This window comes from Oppia nitens, unplaced genomic scaffold (genome assembly GCF_028296485.1).
Source record: "Oppia nitens isolate AA-2021 unplaced genomic scaffold, nextdenovo-longstitch-racon4-pilon3 scaffold1_pilon_pilon_pilon, whole genome shotgun sequence".
NCBI classification, from domain to species: Eukaryota; Metazoa; Arthropoda; class Arachnida; order Sarcoptiformes; family Oppiidae; genus Oppia; species Oppia nitens.
The window spans coordinates 6,642,002-6,664,358 of NW_026533199.1; the positions used below are offsets into that span (position 1 = coordinate 6,642,002).

Sequence of the window (22,357 nt, forward strand, 5' to 3'; positions counted from 1 at the left end):
AGTAATGTAACGACAAAGTAGATAAAGAAGAGAGAGAGAAAAAAAGGCAGGGATGAGAGTAAGAGAGAGAGAGAGAGAGAGAGAGAGAGAGGTGTAGACATTGAGAGAAATGGATGTTTGCTATAATGAAAATTGGAATCAATAACTCGTGGAAAGGCATCCAAATATACCTGAATTTAATGAAACACATGACTCCCTTTAGTTGAGAAATGGCAGAGTCGACTGTCGAGTGCCCCTCTAATCAATAATTTATGTTATGATCGAGTGATTAGCTGCTCCGGGAGGGCCCGGATATGTTGGATATGTTAACGCAATTTGCGCTAAGTTTTCTCAACTGAGGGATGAAATTCCTGATAAAACCCTTAATGTTTCTGAAAGGCGTTTAAAGCTAACACCAGAAAGTATTTCCCAATTGTACGACAATTTTATATTTATAATAACATATGAAAAAAATTGAATAAATCTTGTTTTTTAAATATTTCATTGTTAAGGCACTTCATATTTTGTAATATTACTTAAGTATATAATGCGTGAATCAATTTTTTTTATTGATAACAACATTGCTTTTCATGAATATACAGCTATTTATAAAATGATTATTTTTCATTTTACACCATTTGTCAGAAAATTTTTAATTCACAAATAAAACGAAAGATTTTATGACTATATTTACAGAGGAATTATGATTGTGTTTGCATTTTTAAAAACTGAATTCAATTTTCAATATATTACACGAATTTTTTTTTCATAATTATGTATATATTTACAAAATACTATATATAATCCATTATTGAGAACAAATTATTAGAGATACAGATGTTTTGCATAGAAAATAACAGAATTGCCGCCAAAGTGTAGGTAAGGCCACAGATTTTGTCTGAAGAAAACAAATGCAAATAATTATTATACTATAAGTGATTGTTAAGAGTAAACAATAAATGTTTAACTAATAAATATTGATTACCAATGTATGCATTACTATGAACACCAACATTGCTCTGGGCTTCCATGAGCTCCTGGTTCATGGTTCTGATGACCACATCATCTGAGTAGTGGGCAATTGTACGACTGTGTTGAGCCACACACGACAGCTTTAGCTCTTGTAGCTGAAAGTGTTGGACTTCCATCATAAATGTCAAACCCAATACTGATTTACCCGATTTGTCGCTATTATATCGTATCGTTTGACTTGAATTGACCTACAATTTGATTATAAGTTTGATTTTTTAATAATATTTTTTTTAGAAAACGTCTAATTCATGTTATTATTCATATAGTTTATAATACAGTATAACTAATGTTTATTATTACTTAATTAAATAATTATTTAATAAATATAGTATACTTGTTGGTCATTAATAAGCCATTTAAGTTGAGCTCCCTGTGCAACACTTGAACAATTGACGGCCAACACATCGTTGACATTATATTTTTGTTGAACGCCTAAAATTATTGGCGTATCTTTATTATCCGATTGTAATGACCAGTCTATCACAAAAAAATCAACAATAATTATTTTATAATTAAATCAATATTATTATATATATCTTATTTATATAATAGTTTTATATATAAAAAATTTATTACCTCTATGCATAGCTTAAATTTTATTGAAAGCAGTTTTGATACTAATATCATTACAAATGTGTTAAATAACATAAAAATTTAGAAAATAAATTAAATTGAAAAATTTGAATTTTTATAGCATATCATATATGTTTATAGTATATAAAATACAGTTTAATAGTTAAGGCTATGAAAGTACTATATATATAAACAGTATATTAATAGTATCTTAAATTTAATTTATCATTTACACAATAGATATTAAATTATTTGCTAACATTAAAATTAACATATTTAACATAACAAATATTGATTTTTAGTTACTTTTAAATCTTGTAGTTTATAAAATATATGTTAATTTAATTTTCATTTAAATATACCATGTAAGTATATAATTTTAATACATATTTAACAACTATAAAAATTTATATGTGATGTAGTTATAAAATCAAAATAACAACCACTAAAATAACTAATTATATTGACTAATATAATATTTTCAATAAAAATACATAAAATAAATAGTAGTAGACTTATAAACATTTATTTTTTACATTTTCAAAATGAAAAATTAATTTATGTATTGTAGATAATTTAATTAAAAAGTTGAACATAAGTTATAAATTAATAGAAAAATTAATAATTAAATTAAGAGTTAAATTTAATTAAACATTTAGCAGACCTTTATTGGCAAATTGGTTGGACAGATATGTTTTATTTCTAGCGGTGCCTCCGCTAACCACATATTCAATGGCTTCAAAATCATAGAGAAGTGTTAGTGTTGCGGTACACCTCAACCTAAGGACTCCCCGATGAAAATARTTAGGAGTGGCCCGAAAGGTCAGACCTAATTGACTGCTTTGTAAGCCATCAACGCTTGTTTTGGTTTTATATGAGATTAACTGATCACTCGATGCCTATAAGTTAGCGAAAAACAATGAGAATAGCAATCATAATGTTAGCACACATTTGTCAACACAATTGACTTCAAATGATATTTGTTTTATTAATGAACACAAACTAAGTGCAAGATTGTATCAAATGGTTAAAAGTGTAACAAAAAACTAAGTTTTCAACTATTGTTTTGTCTAACTTTAAGTGCAAATGTGAGTCTTAGTGTATGTCTCGGGAGATGTGCCGCTAAAAAGTCTATTTTAAAAACTTAGAGTATTATAAAAAAGCAACAAAAATACTGTCAAAAGGATAAACTACTTGAAAATGGCATTTGATTTACAATAAAATAGTAAACTTTGTGTGTTTGCAATGCATCCTATGTTTAGTGCATTTGTCGCAGTACTGGATGTTTAGGATTAATGGCTTTTGATAAATGGTTTTGAAGTGCGTTTTGTCTGACAAGTCTCACCGTATTATCATTGATAAGCCATTGCAGATGAGGAAGAGGTCTACCAGAGCCCGACTTACAGCTCATATTAATCTTGTCGTTAACGTCGTACTCAACTTCTTTGCCAACAATCCGCAGACTTTCGACGGGCAGTGCTTTTGGTATAAAAATAAAACAAAAATATATCAAATATTATAACTTTAATACTCAACACTGCAATTGGCTTTTGTTTGGCTACTATTTCTCCACAAATAAATAGTTAGCTATTTGTGTCATTTATGGTCACTAAAGTATTAGTCATTGTGTTGTTTACAGGCACTACAATATATACAGAATATATATATATATACCCATAAAGTAGATATACAGTATATATACAAATATGTTGCAAACAATGTCTTTACATCAAATATCCAAACAATATGTTCATTAAATTAGTTGTAATTGTGATAAAGCTGTGGTAATTTCAGTGCAAACAATAACTTAACTGTTTTATAGTGGGAATGGGTTGGATTGAGACGACTATTAAATAAAATGAATGCATAATAGGATGAGCGCTAATGTAATAAAAACAGTGAAATTTGGTTGTAATCAACACATAGAGTGTGTAAATAGTGTTAAAAGTGGGTTAAAATTTCATTCAAAAATCATATAAAGTGACCATTAATTTCAATAAAGCACTGAAATTGATGAATCAATATCTTAAATGATTACTTTATGGTATTTATTCACTCATATATCGTAGATATATATTGTATATATTGTGTATATATCGTGTGTACACTTAGACGGGCCGTTGGGTATTGAGTGAGACGACAGAGAGTGATGAGTGAAAGGCATCTCAAAAACGAAATATTTTTCCTCATTTCCCAATAGACATAAAGGTATGGCCTTTTCCTATATGTATATATATGTGTGTATATGTGTGTGTGTTTTGACATAAACATCAACACTGAGTGCCTGATATTCTTTATAATGAATTATTTATAGCTCTTGAACACACAGTTCTCTATTACAATTTAGATGCCGGAGCCGTATAAACGCTAATATAATGGTCAATGACATTGCCCTCCAATACAGCAATTGCTGATCAATCGACAACTCAAACCAATTCACATTCTTTAACGACTCAAATCTTTATATAAACACTACCAACAGCTCTCTCTCTCTCTCTCTCTCTCTCTCTCTCTCTCTCTCTCTCTCTCTCAACACAAGATTCATAGTATTGTTTCATAACAACAATGAATTTCAAATAACACTTCAATTTAAGAGTCAATAGGAGGAAACACCGATTTGGAAAAGACATCAATTTATACCTCTCTCTCTCTCTCTCTCTCTCTCTCTCTCTCACACACACACACACACACACACACACACACACACACACACACTTGTAATCTATCACTATTTGTTTTTATTTTAATGGTAAATACAATACATTTATATAACAAAATACAGTAAATAAATAGTAATATATACCATATTGTATATGACTTACCGTAAACTTTCATTAGTCTCTCACTTCTAATGGTCGCGAAGGACGGACCTAACAATCGGTGCAACGAAAAGACAAACTTTAATATTGTTATTATAATTTGTGTTTTTATAAAAACAATTTTATAAAACTTTTAAATGTTATTAAATTCTGTTCCGTTTTAATAAATATTTTTTTTAAATGTTATAAATATTACAGAAATAAATTATTATATTTCTGGTTTAGACATACAAATAATCATTAAAAAATATAACTTAAAGTTAATAAAACAATATAATAGAAAAAAGGAAAGAACCAATACATAATATTAATATATATCAGTGTTAAGTAAGCGGGTAGGGGGTAAGGCCAAATAACCCCCCTAAGATCGAGATTTTTGGATTTGACCCCCCAGACTTTTGACAAAATTGAAAACAATTCGCTTAAAAACGAGGAGAAGTGACCCCACCCTAAAATTTCATTATTTTAATTTAAATATATAACTAAAAAAATAAATAAACTATTTGCTGAAAAGATAGTAATCATATTATAATTTAAATAAAATTTTAATTAAAAATTAGAAAATATTTTCAATTTTATAATTACTTGAATTAAAATTTTAACTAAAATAAAATAATTAGTATTCAGTCAATATTTATATAAAAATATGTACCTATAAACTTAAACATTAACTATTATTTAAAAATTTAATTATATTATAAGTTAATTATTASATTATTTAAAAAATAACTCAGTGTATTATTAATGTTTACAGAATTATATTTTTTAATTTTAGTTAAAATTTAAGTTTATTAACTAAAAAGATATTTAAAAAATAATGTAATTTATTAGGAATATTTACCTATTTTTCTGGTAATATTTTAATAATTTATGGAATTTTTTATGGAATTTTGTCTTAACACCACTTGAGTTAGAATTTTTGAAAATATCACAGTTTAAAATTGTAATAAAAGGCTATACCCCACCCTATACCTCCCCCAAGATTTTTAGATATTTTATTAATTTGACCCCCACCCCCTAAAATCCAAAACCTTGCTCAACCCTGATATACATTATATTACATGAATGAATTAAAAATCAAAAATGAATAAATATTATTAACAAACGTTAAGTCCATTATAATAAAAGCCATTAAATTGAATGTTAATAATGTCCGACACTATTAGCTATACGTTTGAAAATATAATAATACAGTTGTGATATCGATAATCATTAGTATAAAAACTTTAACATAATGTATCATTAAATGCTTTTTGGATTTGCAAATAAAATGACTAAAAAACCAAAAAGATAATGATAAAAATAATATGCCAATAATTTGTGGTGAGTGTGTACTATATAAATATGTTGTTGAAAAGTATTTAATATATTATGTCAATTAATTTATTTGTGTGGAGTTTACTTAACATCAATTAGATTATAACAGTGATAATATTGGAATCAAAAGTCATTAATCATTATATTTGATTAGAAATTTTAGGTTTTTATCAAAAAATTCATTTCCTATATATTTTTTCTGCGATCAAAATCTAAGTCAACCTCAAAGTCAAGATTTATGTCTTTACTTAAATCAAACCACAAAAAACATTAAAGGATTTTCTYTGTAATTTTTTTTAAATAAAATCTTTTTAAACTAAMATTTTTTATAATATTTGTTTTGTTATTTATAAAATATTTATAGTTATTATATACAAAAAAAACATATTATAGTATATTATTAATTAATTTGGTAATTGTTTTGAGACATACCTTCAGTGCTTACTTCGCAGGCGTACATTCCGTCAGAGTTCTGGTTATTAATTATATTTTAATAAACACTTTATTATCAAATATTTACTTATCATATATCATATATCATAAACATTGTTATTAATTAATATAAAATTAGTTGCAAATTGTTGTGAATATAACAAAAATATTAAGTAAATTGAAAACTACTCACCAAATCAGTATACGATAGAAAAGCATGGGTTGCATTGGATCGAGTAATCTGACAATTTGTAAGACAATATTATAAATTATTATTTGTTTTTTATCATAAWTTTTTTTTAGATTATGTGATTAAAAAAGGTGAACATTTATTATAACTGTCATTAAATAAAATTTATATAGACTTATTTTTATAGTTAGATTAATAACATCTACATAATATCTAATTTATTTAAAATATACAATAATATCACTTAATCAACAGTGACATCAATTAAATTTTATATTAACATTAACAGATATATAGTGAGATTATATCACATTTATTATTATTTGTACTGTTAGATCAATCATTAATTGACAGATAATGTTAGCAATTATTTTACATTCAAGTCTCTGAACTTTTATTTTTTATATTATATTTTATACACAAAAACTTTTTCTATATTATTAATTTCACGTTTGTTTAATAAAATATTTACTTATAAATAAATTGAAAAACAGTTTCATATAACATTTTGTTCAAAATACTATACTATCATATATCTAAATATCAATCAAATTTTTTAATTTAATATATTATATTTTATATGATTGTCGAGTAAAACTAATAGTTATACAAATGAAAAAACGATAAAAATTGGAGAAAAGTAATATATTATAGTATGTATTATATATCTTATTTTTATACATCTAATAAAATATAGTAAATTATTTTATAAGTAAACACATTTTTTCAAAATTTTATATAAATAAATAAAGGCAATATATAAATTGTGATATTACTGTATAATAAACTACATATTTCTTTATTAAAGAATCCAATTTGAGATAAATATATATATAAATTGTGTATTTATTTTGTTGGAAAAGAGAGATATATATGTTTAGGTAAAGAAATCCTCCCAAACATGAGATACAAAGTAAAAGTACAAAGGATTGAGTGTTTGATGTAAAATATCGTGCAATGAGTCTCTTTGCACACAATATTTTTGATGGTATAGTCAGATATAAGGCTAATCTGACTTTTATTTCCTATATTTTTCCCATTTTTCTTTTCTCTCTCCTTTTCCCTATCAACTCCACCCAACCCTACATTCAAGAGATGATACACTCATTATAATCAGTATATATCATATTGTTGTAGACATGCCTTTCTTTTATGCCTAAGATATGTGCCCCCAATCTATTGACTACTACTATGTACTCCTTTTTTATATATAAATTTATTTTTTAATAAATACAGTCTAATAAAATATAACGCAGTAATTATTAATTTGGATATTTATTATAAAATTTATGTCATACTATAAGCTTAACTAATATTCAAATTATAATATAAAAACTAAATAAATATTTAAGAAAGTAAGAGTTATTGTGAGGACATATATTTTATATATGTTTTTATAGATAAAACAAATTTAATGCATTTAAATTTTGATTAATAATACTGAAACATGGATCTGTTATCTAAAAACAACAAAAACTAAATAAAATCAAAACTCATACACTCCTCCTTTTAAGTAATGTGTTTGTTTAGGATAAGCTTAGAATTAAGTAAAAATGAATTTACTTTAAGTAAAAAAAAATTTTTTGAAAGACAATAATTGAAATATTTTATAATTGAGATAAAATTGAGACTCACGTCAACATAAGCGCCGTTGAGCTTAAACTTCTGTCCGGGTCGGGGGTCGTCGGTCGGCAAATAACGATAAAACTCAACGTAATCTTTATAGTACTTAACAGAATACAGTTCATCCCCTTCCAGATCATAGTTACAAAAAAGTATAACCGACTGTCCCTTTGCAACGGCCAACGGAACTTCTAAATTAATTATTCTTAAGGACTGACAATCTGTAAAACAATTTTATAAATTACAATTTATTTATTAAACATTTATTATAAATAGTTAATAATAATTACAATTTCAATAAATAATAATTATAATTAATATAAAAATGGTATGCATATTTTATTGTATTCTACAATTTATTGTTTTTATCAATAATATACTAATAAAAGCTAAAAATATATAAATTATTATTATTATTATTATTATTATTATTATGGCACGTGAATCGTTGTATTGTACTATCAAATTAAAGTATAGTAACACTAGAGAGTTGAATCACCAAATGTTTAGTCAAACTTTATTATGCTTTTTCAGTACTCTATCACTACATTAATAATATAATGCTCTGTTGATTAGGAATCACAATATAATCTATTTATATATTTTATATGCAATTTCATATAATAATAATATTTTCAAATTCCATTCAAAATGTATAACTGTCCCCACATTAAACATACGACAAAATACTGTATAATTTAACCAAAAAAAATAGCATAAAMTATATATCATCGACAATCTCCACCTTTAACAATGTATTAATAAGGGGTCACCAAAATATTGTTTTGTATATATTTTAAAAAATAATTGCTACATTGAAAATATATTAGTTAATAAAGTATTAAARCACTTTTCATTATTTAATAAGTTATCTTAAAGATTATTATTATTATTATATTGAATTATCTATGTTTACTATAATTTCTTTATTAAACATAAAAACAAATTTAATGTATCTGTATTTGTAAATTTGATTTATCATTGAGACCCTACTTGGCAATTGTCCAATTTAATCAGTCACTATAGATGTGCGTGTGTTTGTTAATGCAATAGCACACGGCTTATATCAAAACCAACCGGTGCTCAACAACATTCAAGCGGTGAATAGTTTTATTTATCCTCAAAACTCTTGTGTCATTTAAATAAGTACTATATATATRCTGTATATATACAATATATATACACAGTATATGGCTTTCAAAAAWAAGTCATAAATATTTGAAATATTTAAATTATCTTATTTATAGTGTTTTATCTCAATGAACTTGATTTTGATTTATAAATATTTAAATATAACTATACCTTTTTGATATTTGTGTTGTTAGAAATGTTAAATTTTATTAATGCATATACTTTATTCATGTACTGTATATACAAATATATTAATTTTAAATATTTACATTTAAAACAGTTGGCTACAAAAAACAGACCTCAACTTCTATTATATATATATTATTTAAGAAATTTATTTATATGTAATAAAAATAAATTTTCTCATTTAATTCAACATTAATAAAAAAAWTTAATTAAAATTTTTGACTTTAATTTTATAAAAATAAAATAATATATTATCTTAACGCTGTAAATGCTGTAATAAAATATAAGTTTTCTGGTTTAAGAGAGTATTACAATGTTAGACATAATTATATAAAGAATTTTGATTATGTTTCCATAAATTAATTAATTAAATCATATGAGACATAATCGCAAACAAAATCAGTCATATATTAATGTCATTGTTATTAACTTTAATAATCGATATAAATAACAACTTAAACAATAATATTAAATATTATCAAAATAATGTAAAAATTAGTTTTTTTATTTTGATATTATTTATGATATTTAGCAAAAATGTAAATAAAAATTATTTTATATAACTCATTTTAAATCAATATTAATTTTATGTTTATTTTTTAGTTATAAATGTTATAATAAATATTATAGTATTAATGTTATTAAGTTTAATCTCCAAAATAAAGTGATTATAAAACTTGAAAATAAAAGTAAATGGTTAGCACTTTAGGTAAGAGTGATATATCAGTCTAATGGATGTTTTTTTATTGTTTATCTATACTTTCATTGTTTAAATATTATTATTATAGAGACGCGTCTCAAATCCGGACTATGTTTTTATATATTAAATCTAAATGTAATGCAAGTGAATGGGTGTTACTATATTCGGATTATACTATAGTTAAGCTGAATATTACTATGAAGTTGTGGCTTATAATAATTATATATTCAAACATTGAGACATTACGTAAAGATATCATATATAACACAATCAAGTTTTAAGTTTCTCAAAAATTGCATATATAATAGTATAGTGAATAAATAAAATGTAATCAATCATCTTATTATGTCATATATATTATCACAAATGGCAAATTTGCTTTCATAGACTATAAAACTAACAATACACTATCAGTGAATCACTTTTTAAACAATCCTATATTAAAATAATAATAATATTATTATTATATAAATATTAAATAATTAAATTTGAATTATAATATTAATTTAATTAAAAGTTTAATTTTATAAAACTATATTTATAATTATATACAACATTTATAACATATAATGTAATGTATCTTTAAGCTAAATAATAGATTATAAAACTTTAATATAGTATAGTATACTGCCATAAAATTAAATGATAAAAAATATTTTACATCACTTATGATAACTTTATTACAAAAGATATATTCAGATAATTTAAATAAATAATGTGACAACAAATGACTTAAAAATAAATAAAATCAGAATATATTAAAGCATTTATTTAGTGTAATAAATGATTGTCACACAAGAATTTTATCTGTATTTTAAGGCATTTGTTTAAATCCTTTTAGACGACTATTCATATAAATAATATGTTTTCCCTTTTGAGTATGACTTTTGTTTTTTTATTCATTGTGTGTTCAAATAAATCAATCTTTAAATTTGTTTACAACATAAACAATACTAAACGATTTGGTGCCACAAAAAATAAAATAAAAATGAAAACATCAACTCTTTAGTTTGACTGAGTCTTACACACAAAAAAAACATTTAATGTTATGTAAAAAAGTAAAGTTATTGTAAAAAGCAGGAAATCTAAGAATATTATATTAAATATTTCAAAGTTTTATACTTATATAAAAATAAATTTTATTAATATCAATATATAGTATATATTAATACTATACTATACTATACCGTAAAGTGTATATACAATAATACAATTTTTTCGGTGTATTATAGATTTATAAAAAAATAGTCTATTGGTTATAACACCGGTGTATTGCAGTGTATTAGTCTATAAGTTATGGGGAAAACTTTAAAAATGACTATAACTGGTAAAACCATTTATTTTAGTTGCATTTAGTAAAGCACTGGCAGGTGAATGGTATGAATAAGGTTACCAACTCATACAATATATACTATATATAAAATCAAGTATCTTTGAAATAAAAAATATCAAACAATTATTAAGAAAAAATTAATTTTTATGGTAATATAATATATTTTATAATCAATTCATTTATAATCAAAATTATTATCAATCAATTGTTTTATAATCAAAATTTATCAAATGTCAGTGTTTTTTGTGTACAGTTTGTGTTTTGTTATAAGTATTATAATTTTTTATTCTTCAATAATATTAAAATAATTTTATATTTAAATTTATTTTTAAAAATTAATTATTGTCTTTAATTTTTTTATGTATGACCAGTAATCTAAAAAACAAATAAAGTATAATCCTTGAAAATCAATAGTAGTTGGCAATCTTAGAAATGAATGATATGAACACAAAAATATTATAGAGAAAAAAAACAGTGAAAACACATTTATGTAATTTGGACTCATATTTGGATAAATTACTAGTTTTGCTGCAAATGAAACAAAGTGTTAAAAATGTTTTTATATAATTTTTTGTTATAAATTTTAAAAAAAACTATACATTGATRAGATTATATCAATATTTGTTTCAAATAAAACTACTTTTTTATATCAAGTATAAWACAGACTATTTWATRWCAACATATAATTCCTAATTTCAATTGTCTTTAATTTAGTGGTTTATATGTTTGGTTGTGACACACGCCCAACACATTGCCACTTATTAAAGGACWCTTTAAATTTGGTTTATGGGTTACTATAAAGTTTAGACAATTTTTAGCTAAAATATATTAGTAGTGGCTTTGCTGGCAGTGATACTAATAGTAATACATATGGAGTAAACCATTTGGGTCACAACTAAACTTATATATAACAATACTGTATATTGTAGTAGTAATAGCCCAGTCATCTCTTTCTGTACTTTATATTACAAATGGTAATGGCTTTAGTGCACACAAACAATGAGTTTTTTTACAAAAGGGAAAGGTATGTTTTAGTGATAGATCCAATACTACATATGATCATCAACTTAAACAAGTAAAATATAAAGACAATAATATGAAAACAGAAAAACGCAACAAATAATAACTACAATAAATATGTGTTGTACTCATCATATAACCATAAATCAAAACAACATTTTATTACTATTATTAACTAAGATAGAGAGAGAGAGAGAGAGAGAGAGAGAGAGAGAGAGAGAGAGAGAGAGAGAGAGTTTATAAAATTGCTAGATTTCCTTAACAATAATATTACTGTAATTTTTATATATAATAGTTTTTTGCTTTCTTAAAAAATATTTTTTACCACTTATTAAATTAAATTTGTAATAAAGTAATCATCATAAAATTGATGATTTAATTCAAAACAATTAATTTGTTTTTATAATAATTATTATATTAAACAGTATTATTTTTGATATTTATTTTTCTCGTGGATATATATATATAATATAATGATATATATATTGATATATAATTAAAAAAAAATACTTAAATAAATTTGAATATATTTTTAAGCAGAAACTAATTTGTTGGTAAATTTAATTTAAATAAATTGTTTGTTTTTATAAAAATATATGAGAGTTTTATAAAAGTGATTMAAAAAGATTATTGAATTTTGTTTGAATTAAATACAATTCAACAAATAGTTTACAATTATCATAGATATGGGTTAATAATATAGTAATGTGTTTAAAAAACAACGAAAAGTTGAAATAATTAGTGATTTTAGTAATAGAGAGAAAATTTGAACGGAATATAAAACATTCATTTACTTAACGTATTGAACGCAATGACTGCAAAATGCAAATTATATGTCGTGTTGTACTACATATATACCCACTAATTAAAGACTTGTGTGCCGTATATTTGATTTGGTGGTCGCTATCGATAGCATATTACACACACAAATCCAACAAATCTTTGATTTTTTTATCGTTAATTTTTGTGTCCCTAACTTAATACTGTATATTATTGTGTGTAATGAGTGTTGAGATAATTAGTGAATAAATTTTATATATGCAAAACTGATAAAATTAGTGCTGAAACAAGCAATGAATAAATATTAATACAAATATTAACTTTTATTAAATACACGTTTGGTTTTAATATTTGCTATGATTATTGTAAACCTATAGAATAATATTATTGTAAATTACATTACAGTATAMCGTACTGTATATCATATATAATATAATTGAACTAAAATATAAATAATAAAAGTTATTTTTTTAAATAAAAACAAATAATATAAATTAGATAATTAAATTAATAAATAATTAGTTTAATAAAACTCTACTTTTTAGACATTTTACTTAAATAAATAAACAATTTTAATGCTTATAAAAATATATAGAAGCATAATATTATAAAATTATACTATATTTACAAACGTTTATCATCATTATAATTACAACTATTTAATCAATTTTTTATGATTTATTATTTAATGTCACAACCAATCAAATGTGTAACTATTTAATATCAATTAAATATACTTTATATACCTTTACTATTTATATGATACAAAAAAATTAATTTAAAAAGTGTCAGTCAAGTGATTAATTTCGGATATAAAGAATTTGTGTGTTTTGTTAAAAAAATCTCAATTTTATTGGTGTTTATTATGGCTGAGGAAGAATTATTTGGTTTGGTCTCAAAGTGACGTATCGTAACATTTAATGGAGAGATAATCCMAAATATATCAGCAATGAGTGCGACAACAAAATACCAGACAATTACAACACTCAATGCAGTCTACAATCGGTGTAAAGCACTTAATAGTAGAGACAGATAGGAGTGCCTAAAGAGGACAAACTTCACACCATTCATATCATTCACACAAATCTTTTATTTTTTTCTTCATTATATTTATTACTTTATATACAGTATATATGAGTATAAGAATGGGAGAGAGCACTGGTAGAACTAAGAGGAACGGGATGTAAGCAATTGATAGAATATAATGATAACAACGATTCTCATTAATGAGAGAACTCAAGATTCTTGAGAGGCTTTATGGTGTTATAATGTATGACCAGTTTTTCTTATTAGTTATATATAAATATATTGTATGCATTGCTGGCTTCTCTATGTTAGCACTGTTAGCTTAGGAATCATCCATCAAAACTGGGTTTTATTTTTTCATTATGAGTTTCTTGCATTCAATCAATTTCATTATGTATTTCACGAAATGATAATAACTCACATTATTTTTATGTACAGTATTTATAGAYATGTTTGTACACAATTATTAAAAGATARTCGATAATTGAAAAATAATTTCAATTAAGTCTAATTTATTATGCATTATTATTAAAAATAATTATTATATAAATTTTATTATTATAAAAATTATTTATAATTTCTATATTATAAAAWTATTTTTTTAGTCAATGGTGAACATAATGTGTAAATTTGATAATAATTAATAAATACAGTAGTAATATCAAAAATTGTCGMTAACTTTATTRCTATAAATAGTTAACAATTGGCATTAAATTAAATTTATAATTATGTATTTGGTAGTAAAATGAGACTATTATATAATCTATAGTAAATATATATATTGCTGTAACATATTTTTGGTAAATTATTTGKTATATAACTAATATCAAAAGTACGTGCAAAGTGCTTATCAAAACTGTTATTTTTTGTTTATATTGAAAATAATACTGTAATATATATTTTGTATATGTTTTATGATTTTCAATTCAATATCTAAATAAAACATAAAATATAAATAACATTGTTTTTGTTTTATAATGCCTTGTAGTACAGTATAATATATATAATACTCTATATCTAGGTATTCGTAACTCTTCCTATATTTTCAACGTTTTTATTATTACTATATATATATTGCTTTTTTCATATATATATTATATATATTTGGGGCCAATATTCACGTTTAATGGACGTGATATACATAAGAGTCAGCCATTGGGTGCAAAGGCTCACATAAAAAACATAAACTTATCTTTTGATTTATTTGCCTACAATCAGGTAATTTCATAGCATTGCAATTTGCAATATTACTGATTGTGAATATAACATACAAACTCATACAATACAATGGTATTAATATTATGTTATTATAACTATAAGTATAACAAAAACATTATATTCTTGTTATTATTATTATTACAGCAATCTATTCACAAACACTTTCTTTTGTATGCCTAATAACACCTCTAATCAAACACATTATTGTATGATAATTGTCATTAAAAATATACAAATAAAATATAGTAGTATATATTTTTTATTTTTTATATATATATATTTTATTATATACAGGTATATATATATTGCAATCACTTAAACTAATTAAATGACAATTTGAGTAAAACATGTGTTTATTTGTTTGCTCATTTATTATATGCAGTGTTTGATATTTAAAGACAATATTTCATTATATTATTAGTTGTCTGACAATACTATGTAATAGACTGATCACCYAATTTATTAGTAAACCTGTATAATAGAATAAAATATATGAATTTCACCTGTATTTTCCTGTATAAAAATATTATATTCCTGTATTTAAATAACTATATATATATATATTCGTATATATTTGAAATTATAAATTGAGAAAAATTTAATTTAAATATTATAATTACATAAAAAATAAAATATAGTTTTCTATTTTGAGCATGAACAATTTTATAAATATTTAATATTTTTTTTATAAAACTTAAAAAARTTATTTATTTTATATATTTAAACTTTATATTAATTTTTTTACTATAGATATTTTTACTAACAAAATCATATAAATTAGTTAGTTTCACATATTTTWAAACTGTATACATTATACAGGTTACCTGTCACCTGTATCAGACTCTACATTCCTGTATAATACAGGCGGCACCTGTATGGGTGGTCAGTCTACTATGTAATATTATATTATATACTGTATATATCAATATATAAATAATAACTAACAGAATAAATTAGACATCAAATCARTCAAATAAATTAATATTGTATTAGTTTTAATATATACTGTATTAACAGTTTATACTAAAATTTAAAAATTATAATTATCATAATACTGTAACTTTTGAATTCAAATAATATATTTTCAAATAAGAGAAAATACTGATAACCGGGAGTTAACAATAAAAAATAAAACAATAAAAGCAGTCAATTCGTGTTAATTTCTCTAATATAATATAATATTATATTAAATGTGTTCATTGAGGCAATAAGTCATCCCATATAAAAAACAATACAACAAAATTGTATATTGCATACAGCGTTGTGAGCACCGGGAGGGAGGCTTGAGTTGTATACTCGCTAATAGTCAGTGCTTCTCAATTAGTAATGAGAGACAACACACTRTAAGGTACAGTCAAATGAGTGAACATTTTAATACTTAAATACTATACTTTAATCGCTTTTAATGCTCTTAACTCGGAATTGAAATTATTTTTGCCATTTTTATAATCAAAATAAGATTTTTGGATCAATTTTAATGTCACGAATTTAGTATAGTTTTGTATATAAGTTACATAATATAACTTCAAACCCGATAATGCAAACCAACCAAATATATAGTATTACATACACTCTAGTATTGACTCTATCTATCAATCTATTTATCTATCTTTCTCTAGTTTTTTCTCTCTATAATATTATATATACTAACATTTTATCGACAATCGCTTATGTTTATATGATATAATATAGACAACACTATAAACATAGTGTATTAAGAAAATGCATTTTATGTAAAATAGTATTTATTGTAAAAACCTCTCATATAATGGTTTACAATTTGGTTATATATTGAGAGTAAATTAGCACGAAATACACGACAACACATACTGTATACTACTTTACAATAACCACTATTCACTACTATATTTAAATACATAGACTAATGACAAACTTTATATACATTTTATTCATATTAATATACTTTATATTTAACAATCATTAATCGATAAAATAATAATCAATTTATAAAATTATTTATTGATTTTAATGCAAATATCATATTGTGTATTTCATAGAGAAAAATTAGGTATTTATATTAAATAATTAATGTACTTAGTTTTAATTAATAAATAATTACAGTTGAAAAGTGATTTTTATAGTATCTTACATATTAGTGTATAATATACTAAAAATATCAATAGACGATATATCATATTATTTATTTATAAAGTAAAATAAAAATATAATATTAATATATAGATTATAATAGTAGTATAAAAAATGTTTGATTTAAGAATAATACCTAATATAATAATATAACCGATTTATGGTTTCATTGAACGACTCGATTATCTGAACAGTCAATTGATTTTATATATAAAATAAAATATTAATACAATACATGACTTGAAATGTATGCTAACATGTAATGAATATTCTTTACTTGTTTTGTTGTTAGTTATAGACAGGCAAATGCTATACCATTTAATCCATWKGKAACTTAGCATATGTTTGTCTAAACCAATTGACAAATATATAATAGTGCGGTCAATTAATAATTATATAAAATTGTTATTATTATAATATGGCAACATTATTATAGTTTTCATGTGGGAATTGTGCTAAATTAATATATATAATATTTATACATAACAAACAATGTCATTGATGAATAAGTTATTAGCATATATAACTAACTTTTATTTACTCATAAATTAATTTCTTAGTAATAAAATTATGTTTGCTTATAATTTATCGTAAATAAATTATATAAAATCAATATTGCTTTTTATTTATTTAAATTGTGTTAATTTATTAGTTAGTAAAATAAAACACTTAAGACTATTTGTTTTCAATAATCACAATACTTTTGTTTGTTGCAAATTTCCCGTGTCTTTACTTCATTATATAATAAGATATATATTTWAAAAATGCATTCAATAAACAAAAAGTAATTTACTAAAAAACAGTATAAATCATTAGTGATGACCACATTATTGTATTGTTTTTAATGCAAACATCACGTAAAGTGCTTAACGGTTAACAAGAAATAATGATCTCAACACTCGTTGAATAGTTTTTGGCTTTCATTTTGTTAATATTATATTATTATGATTTTACTTTAATATACATAAATAAAATTTTATATATATTTTATAAATACTGCAATTGCTTTTATTGTTTCTTAAATATAAAAAATTTGATTATATAAAAACAATTACAACATCATTATTGTTGTTTGTATTGTAGTTGATAAATACTATAGTTATATTTAAAAAAACATTTATTGAAATAATTTTAGTCTAGATAACTATTAATTTATATAATTAAATATCTTTATATTATGACTAAATTGATTTGAATAAAATTTATATTGTTTTTTATTTGTGTTATTATTAAAGACTAAATAAACAAKTTTTTTTGATCTCAAAAGTCATTAAAAATGTTAGTATAATTAATTAGTATAAAATACAACTTCGCTATTACTTTTTAACAAAAGTTATCATGGTCAATATACTGTATCTACACAGATACAGTTGATCATATTTATCTATTAAATATTATTTAAGATAAACTTTAATTTTGTAAATTTGTAACATTTTGAACATTTAAAAATTAACTAAGATTAYAATAATTTTATGATACAGTTAATATATTTTTATATTCATTATTTAAAACTTATTAAAATATTTTTTAAAGTTAAAGCTTATTTTAAAATTTATTATTATTTACTTGTTTTTAAGTAACATTTCCCTTCTCTTCAACCTTTTTATAGTAATAATTAGGGTTGAAAATATACAAGGTTTTGAATTTTGACTTTATATAATTCTGTATAATACAATATATTGCTTGTAATATACTATTTTTGAAGCTTATATTTTGAAAAATTTATTAAAAATATTTAGTAAAAATATAATTGCTAGAAAATGTAATATTGTTATAATAATTGAGGCTTTTAAATAATAGACATGAAATAATTGAAAATAAAAAATAGGAATTTAATTTTTTTWAAATGAATATWAAATTTACATTTATTATAAAACATGGTTTATATCAATGATTTTAACACTAGATGGCTCTAAATTTTGTTTGCATGTAAAATTAGCCATGTATTATACATTCTATTATACTGTWTTTACGCTTTGTATTATACAAACATTTTGTCTCTGCCAACATTGTAATTGATTAGTGTCTGATAAATAAAAATTTCTACTAATATACTCTATATCWTTATTTTATTTTATTTTTTTACTATTTTATATTTCATCAATTTAATATATATTGAATTTAATATTTAAAATTATAATTTATAAAATCTATTGTATAAATATTTATTTTAGTCTTTATTATACATAATGTGAATAAAAACATATAGACAAACAAATTACAATATTTAAATTTATACAATATTTATATTATTGACAATAAGAATTAAGAAATTATTTTTATGTGTTAAACAAAATTTTAAGTATAAATAAAATTAGATAWAATGAATATATAATATAARAAGAATAAAAAAATTGAGTTACAAAATGTACTAGTTAAATTTAAATAAATTCTAAAATATTTATTAATATTACATAAACAATATATATTATAACTAACTTAATTAAAATATGATTTTCTTTTATAAAACACTGATTTTTTGTTTTTGTTTTTTGTCTTTCTATGCTTTTGAAAGATTAAAAGCCTTTTAATACAATAAATTGAGTTTTTTTACAGTTATTAGCATATATTCTCGTGAGAGACAGTCTAACAACACATTTCACACTTTACCGGATATTTCTTAAGATATATTTCCTTAAAAATATCTCTTTTTGTTAAACTTGTATTATCAATGCAAAAATGTTTTATAATAAACTTAATGTGATTAAAAGCTTACATTAAAGCATATCTTTATTAAACATAGCCTTTGTAATGAATATTTGCCGTAATATAATGCATACAAAAGTATTGTCAAAAAGTTTACAAATAAATTAAGTTTTATAAATAAAAAGATTATTAAAATACAAATTTTTCTGTAATTAACACAACATTTGGTCATTTAACTCATTTAACATTTATAGATAAGGCTTATTATGGTTAGGTTGTATTATTAGAGATAAGTTTTAGGTGTGATATAATTTATAAGATAATATCATAAGAGACACTGATTTAATATAAATAATATTAAGAAAATAAATCCATGAGTCATATATTGATATGATTTTCACTACATTTATTTATTAATGTTTATATTAATATTGATAATTAAATAGAGTTACAGCTTATAATATATAGTTTTGTCTAAAAATATCATAACATATCATTTATGACTGTCTAACGGGTCATAATCGCATCAAACTTTTAGTTGATTACAATTTTTCAAAATTAATTAAATTTTTAATCAAAAATCTAAAAGTCCTTTTTTGAAATACTTTAGACACGGAATTAAAATAACAGTCAAATGCAAAAATATGATGACATCCGGTGCTTAACAAACATCAACTCTATTATCATTATTAAGGCAACTAATATTATTTTTATACAAGAGATAGATAGATATATAACAYATATATATATAGTATATATATGTGTGTTATGTATCTGAGAGAGAGAGAGAGAGAGAGAGAGAGAGAGAGAGAGAGAGAGAGCAGAGGAGAGTCAAACTTTGATTACACGCTATTATAAACAGTTGTCAACCCTATTAGCCAACAAAATGATTACAACTGTTCAAATTAAATGTTGTATTATTAAAATTATAAATATAGTACACATTTATATTAGCAAATGTGTATTTATATAAAAACGCTCAAATGTTTGACTAAATTGTTACACTTATTGAATGCTAAATATTGTCAAAAGAAAAACAAAATTAATATAAAATTGTTTTCTATGTCTTTGATGCCATGTAATTGTATAATACATTTAAATATTTATATCATAGTTAATTAATATATGCATATATTAAACATAAATTAGATAATATTAACATTAGCATATGCATAATCGTTAAAAATATTATTGTGCTGTTTATAACATTTTTTATTTATATATTTATAATAATTATATGAAAATGTTATTTGTTTAATTTAAATTGTACTCAATTAACCAAATTATTTTAATAATAATAAACACAATAAATGAAATAAATTATATAATAATAATAATATATTATTTGAGGTTATTTTATGAGATAAATCGATGTTTTAAAGTTAGAGACTTACCTTCAATACAGATGCCATTAAGTAATATAAAAATCAATAGTTTTTGGCAAATATCCGTTAAAATGCTGGCCATTGTCTTAAATATAGATATCGATATTTTTTATAAGTTAAATAAACTAATATAAAACGTTTTTTCGTTTATGGAAAATATAATTATAGTTATAAAGAAAGAGTGTCGAAGAAAAAAAGACAACAAAATGTATTTTTTAAATTTTATGTGACTTTTTCCTCATTTTCTTCAATGATAATAATGTTTATATTAAATACGTTTCTTTTATTTTATTTTTTTAATAAGTATTACTATCGGTGACAACAACTATACCAATAATATTAAAGTCAGACTTATTTTAAAAGTCAAAATGTTTTACTTATTTCACTCTTTATTTTGTCTTTTAAATACATATGTAATCAAAAGTTTAGATTCACTTTATATATAATACAGTTTTGGACGACAAACACACAAATCATTTTCATTTCTTCTCTCGTTTTCGATTTAGTCGTCGCTTTGATATCATTTGCAACAGACTTATGGATCAGAAGTCGATTTTTATAGACGACGGTAGAGATGGTTGTGATATAGCACTGGGTATTAGTTGTCGAGTACTGACTGTAGTGTTCAACTAATTTGCAATTCAAATGACAGTTCACTGCAAACCATAGTATAGTATATAAGAAATTCTGTTTCAAACAAGTCTTTCGTGTGTCGATCACAACAAACGATTCATATAAAAGTAAAACACGTTTTTATTAAAATCTCGGTTAAAGTCTACAACAAATCAAATTAAAACCAATTGAATTACTTTTTACATTTAATACTATAATTAAGATATTTTTTTATTAGTTTAGTTT

At 22.4% G+C, this 22,357-nt stretch overlaps 1 protein-coding gene across 1 annotated transcript; it reads right to left on the bottom strand.

Annotated features, from left to right (window-relative positions):
• Window positions 1-773: 773 nt before the first annotated feature.
• Window positions 774-21,581, bottom strand: LOC128966434 (uncharacterized). The gene is made up of 10 exons (XM_054313285.1): window positions 21,509-21,581; window positions 7,978-8,186; window positions 6,346-6,393; window positions 6,153-6,192; window positions 4,407-4,454; window positions 2,864-3,063; window positions 2,249-2,483; window positions 1,346-1,488; window positions 965-1,199; window positions 774-877 (listed from the first exon to the last, which is right to left on the bottom strand). Exons 1-10 carry the CDS (start codon window positions 21,579-21,581, stop codon window positions 774-776), a joined length of 1,335 nt encoding a protein of 444 aa, XP_054169260.1.
• Window positions 21,582-22,357: the final 776 nt, after the last annotated feature.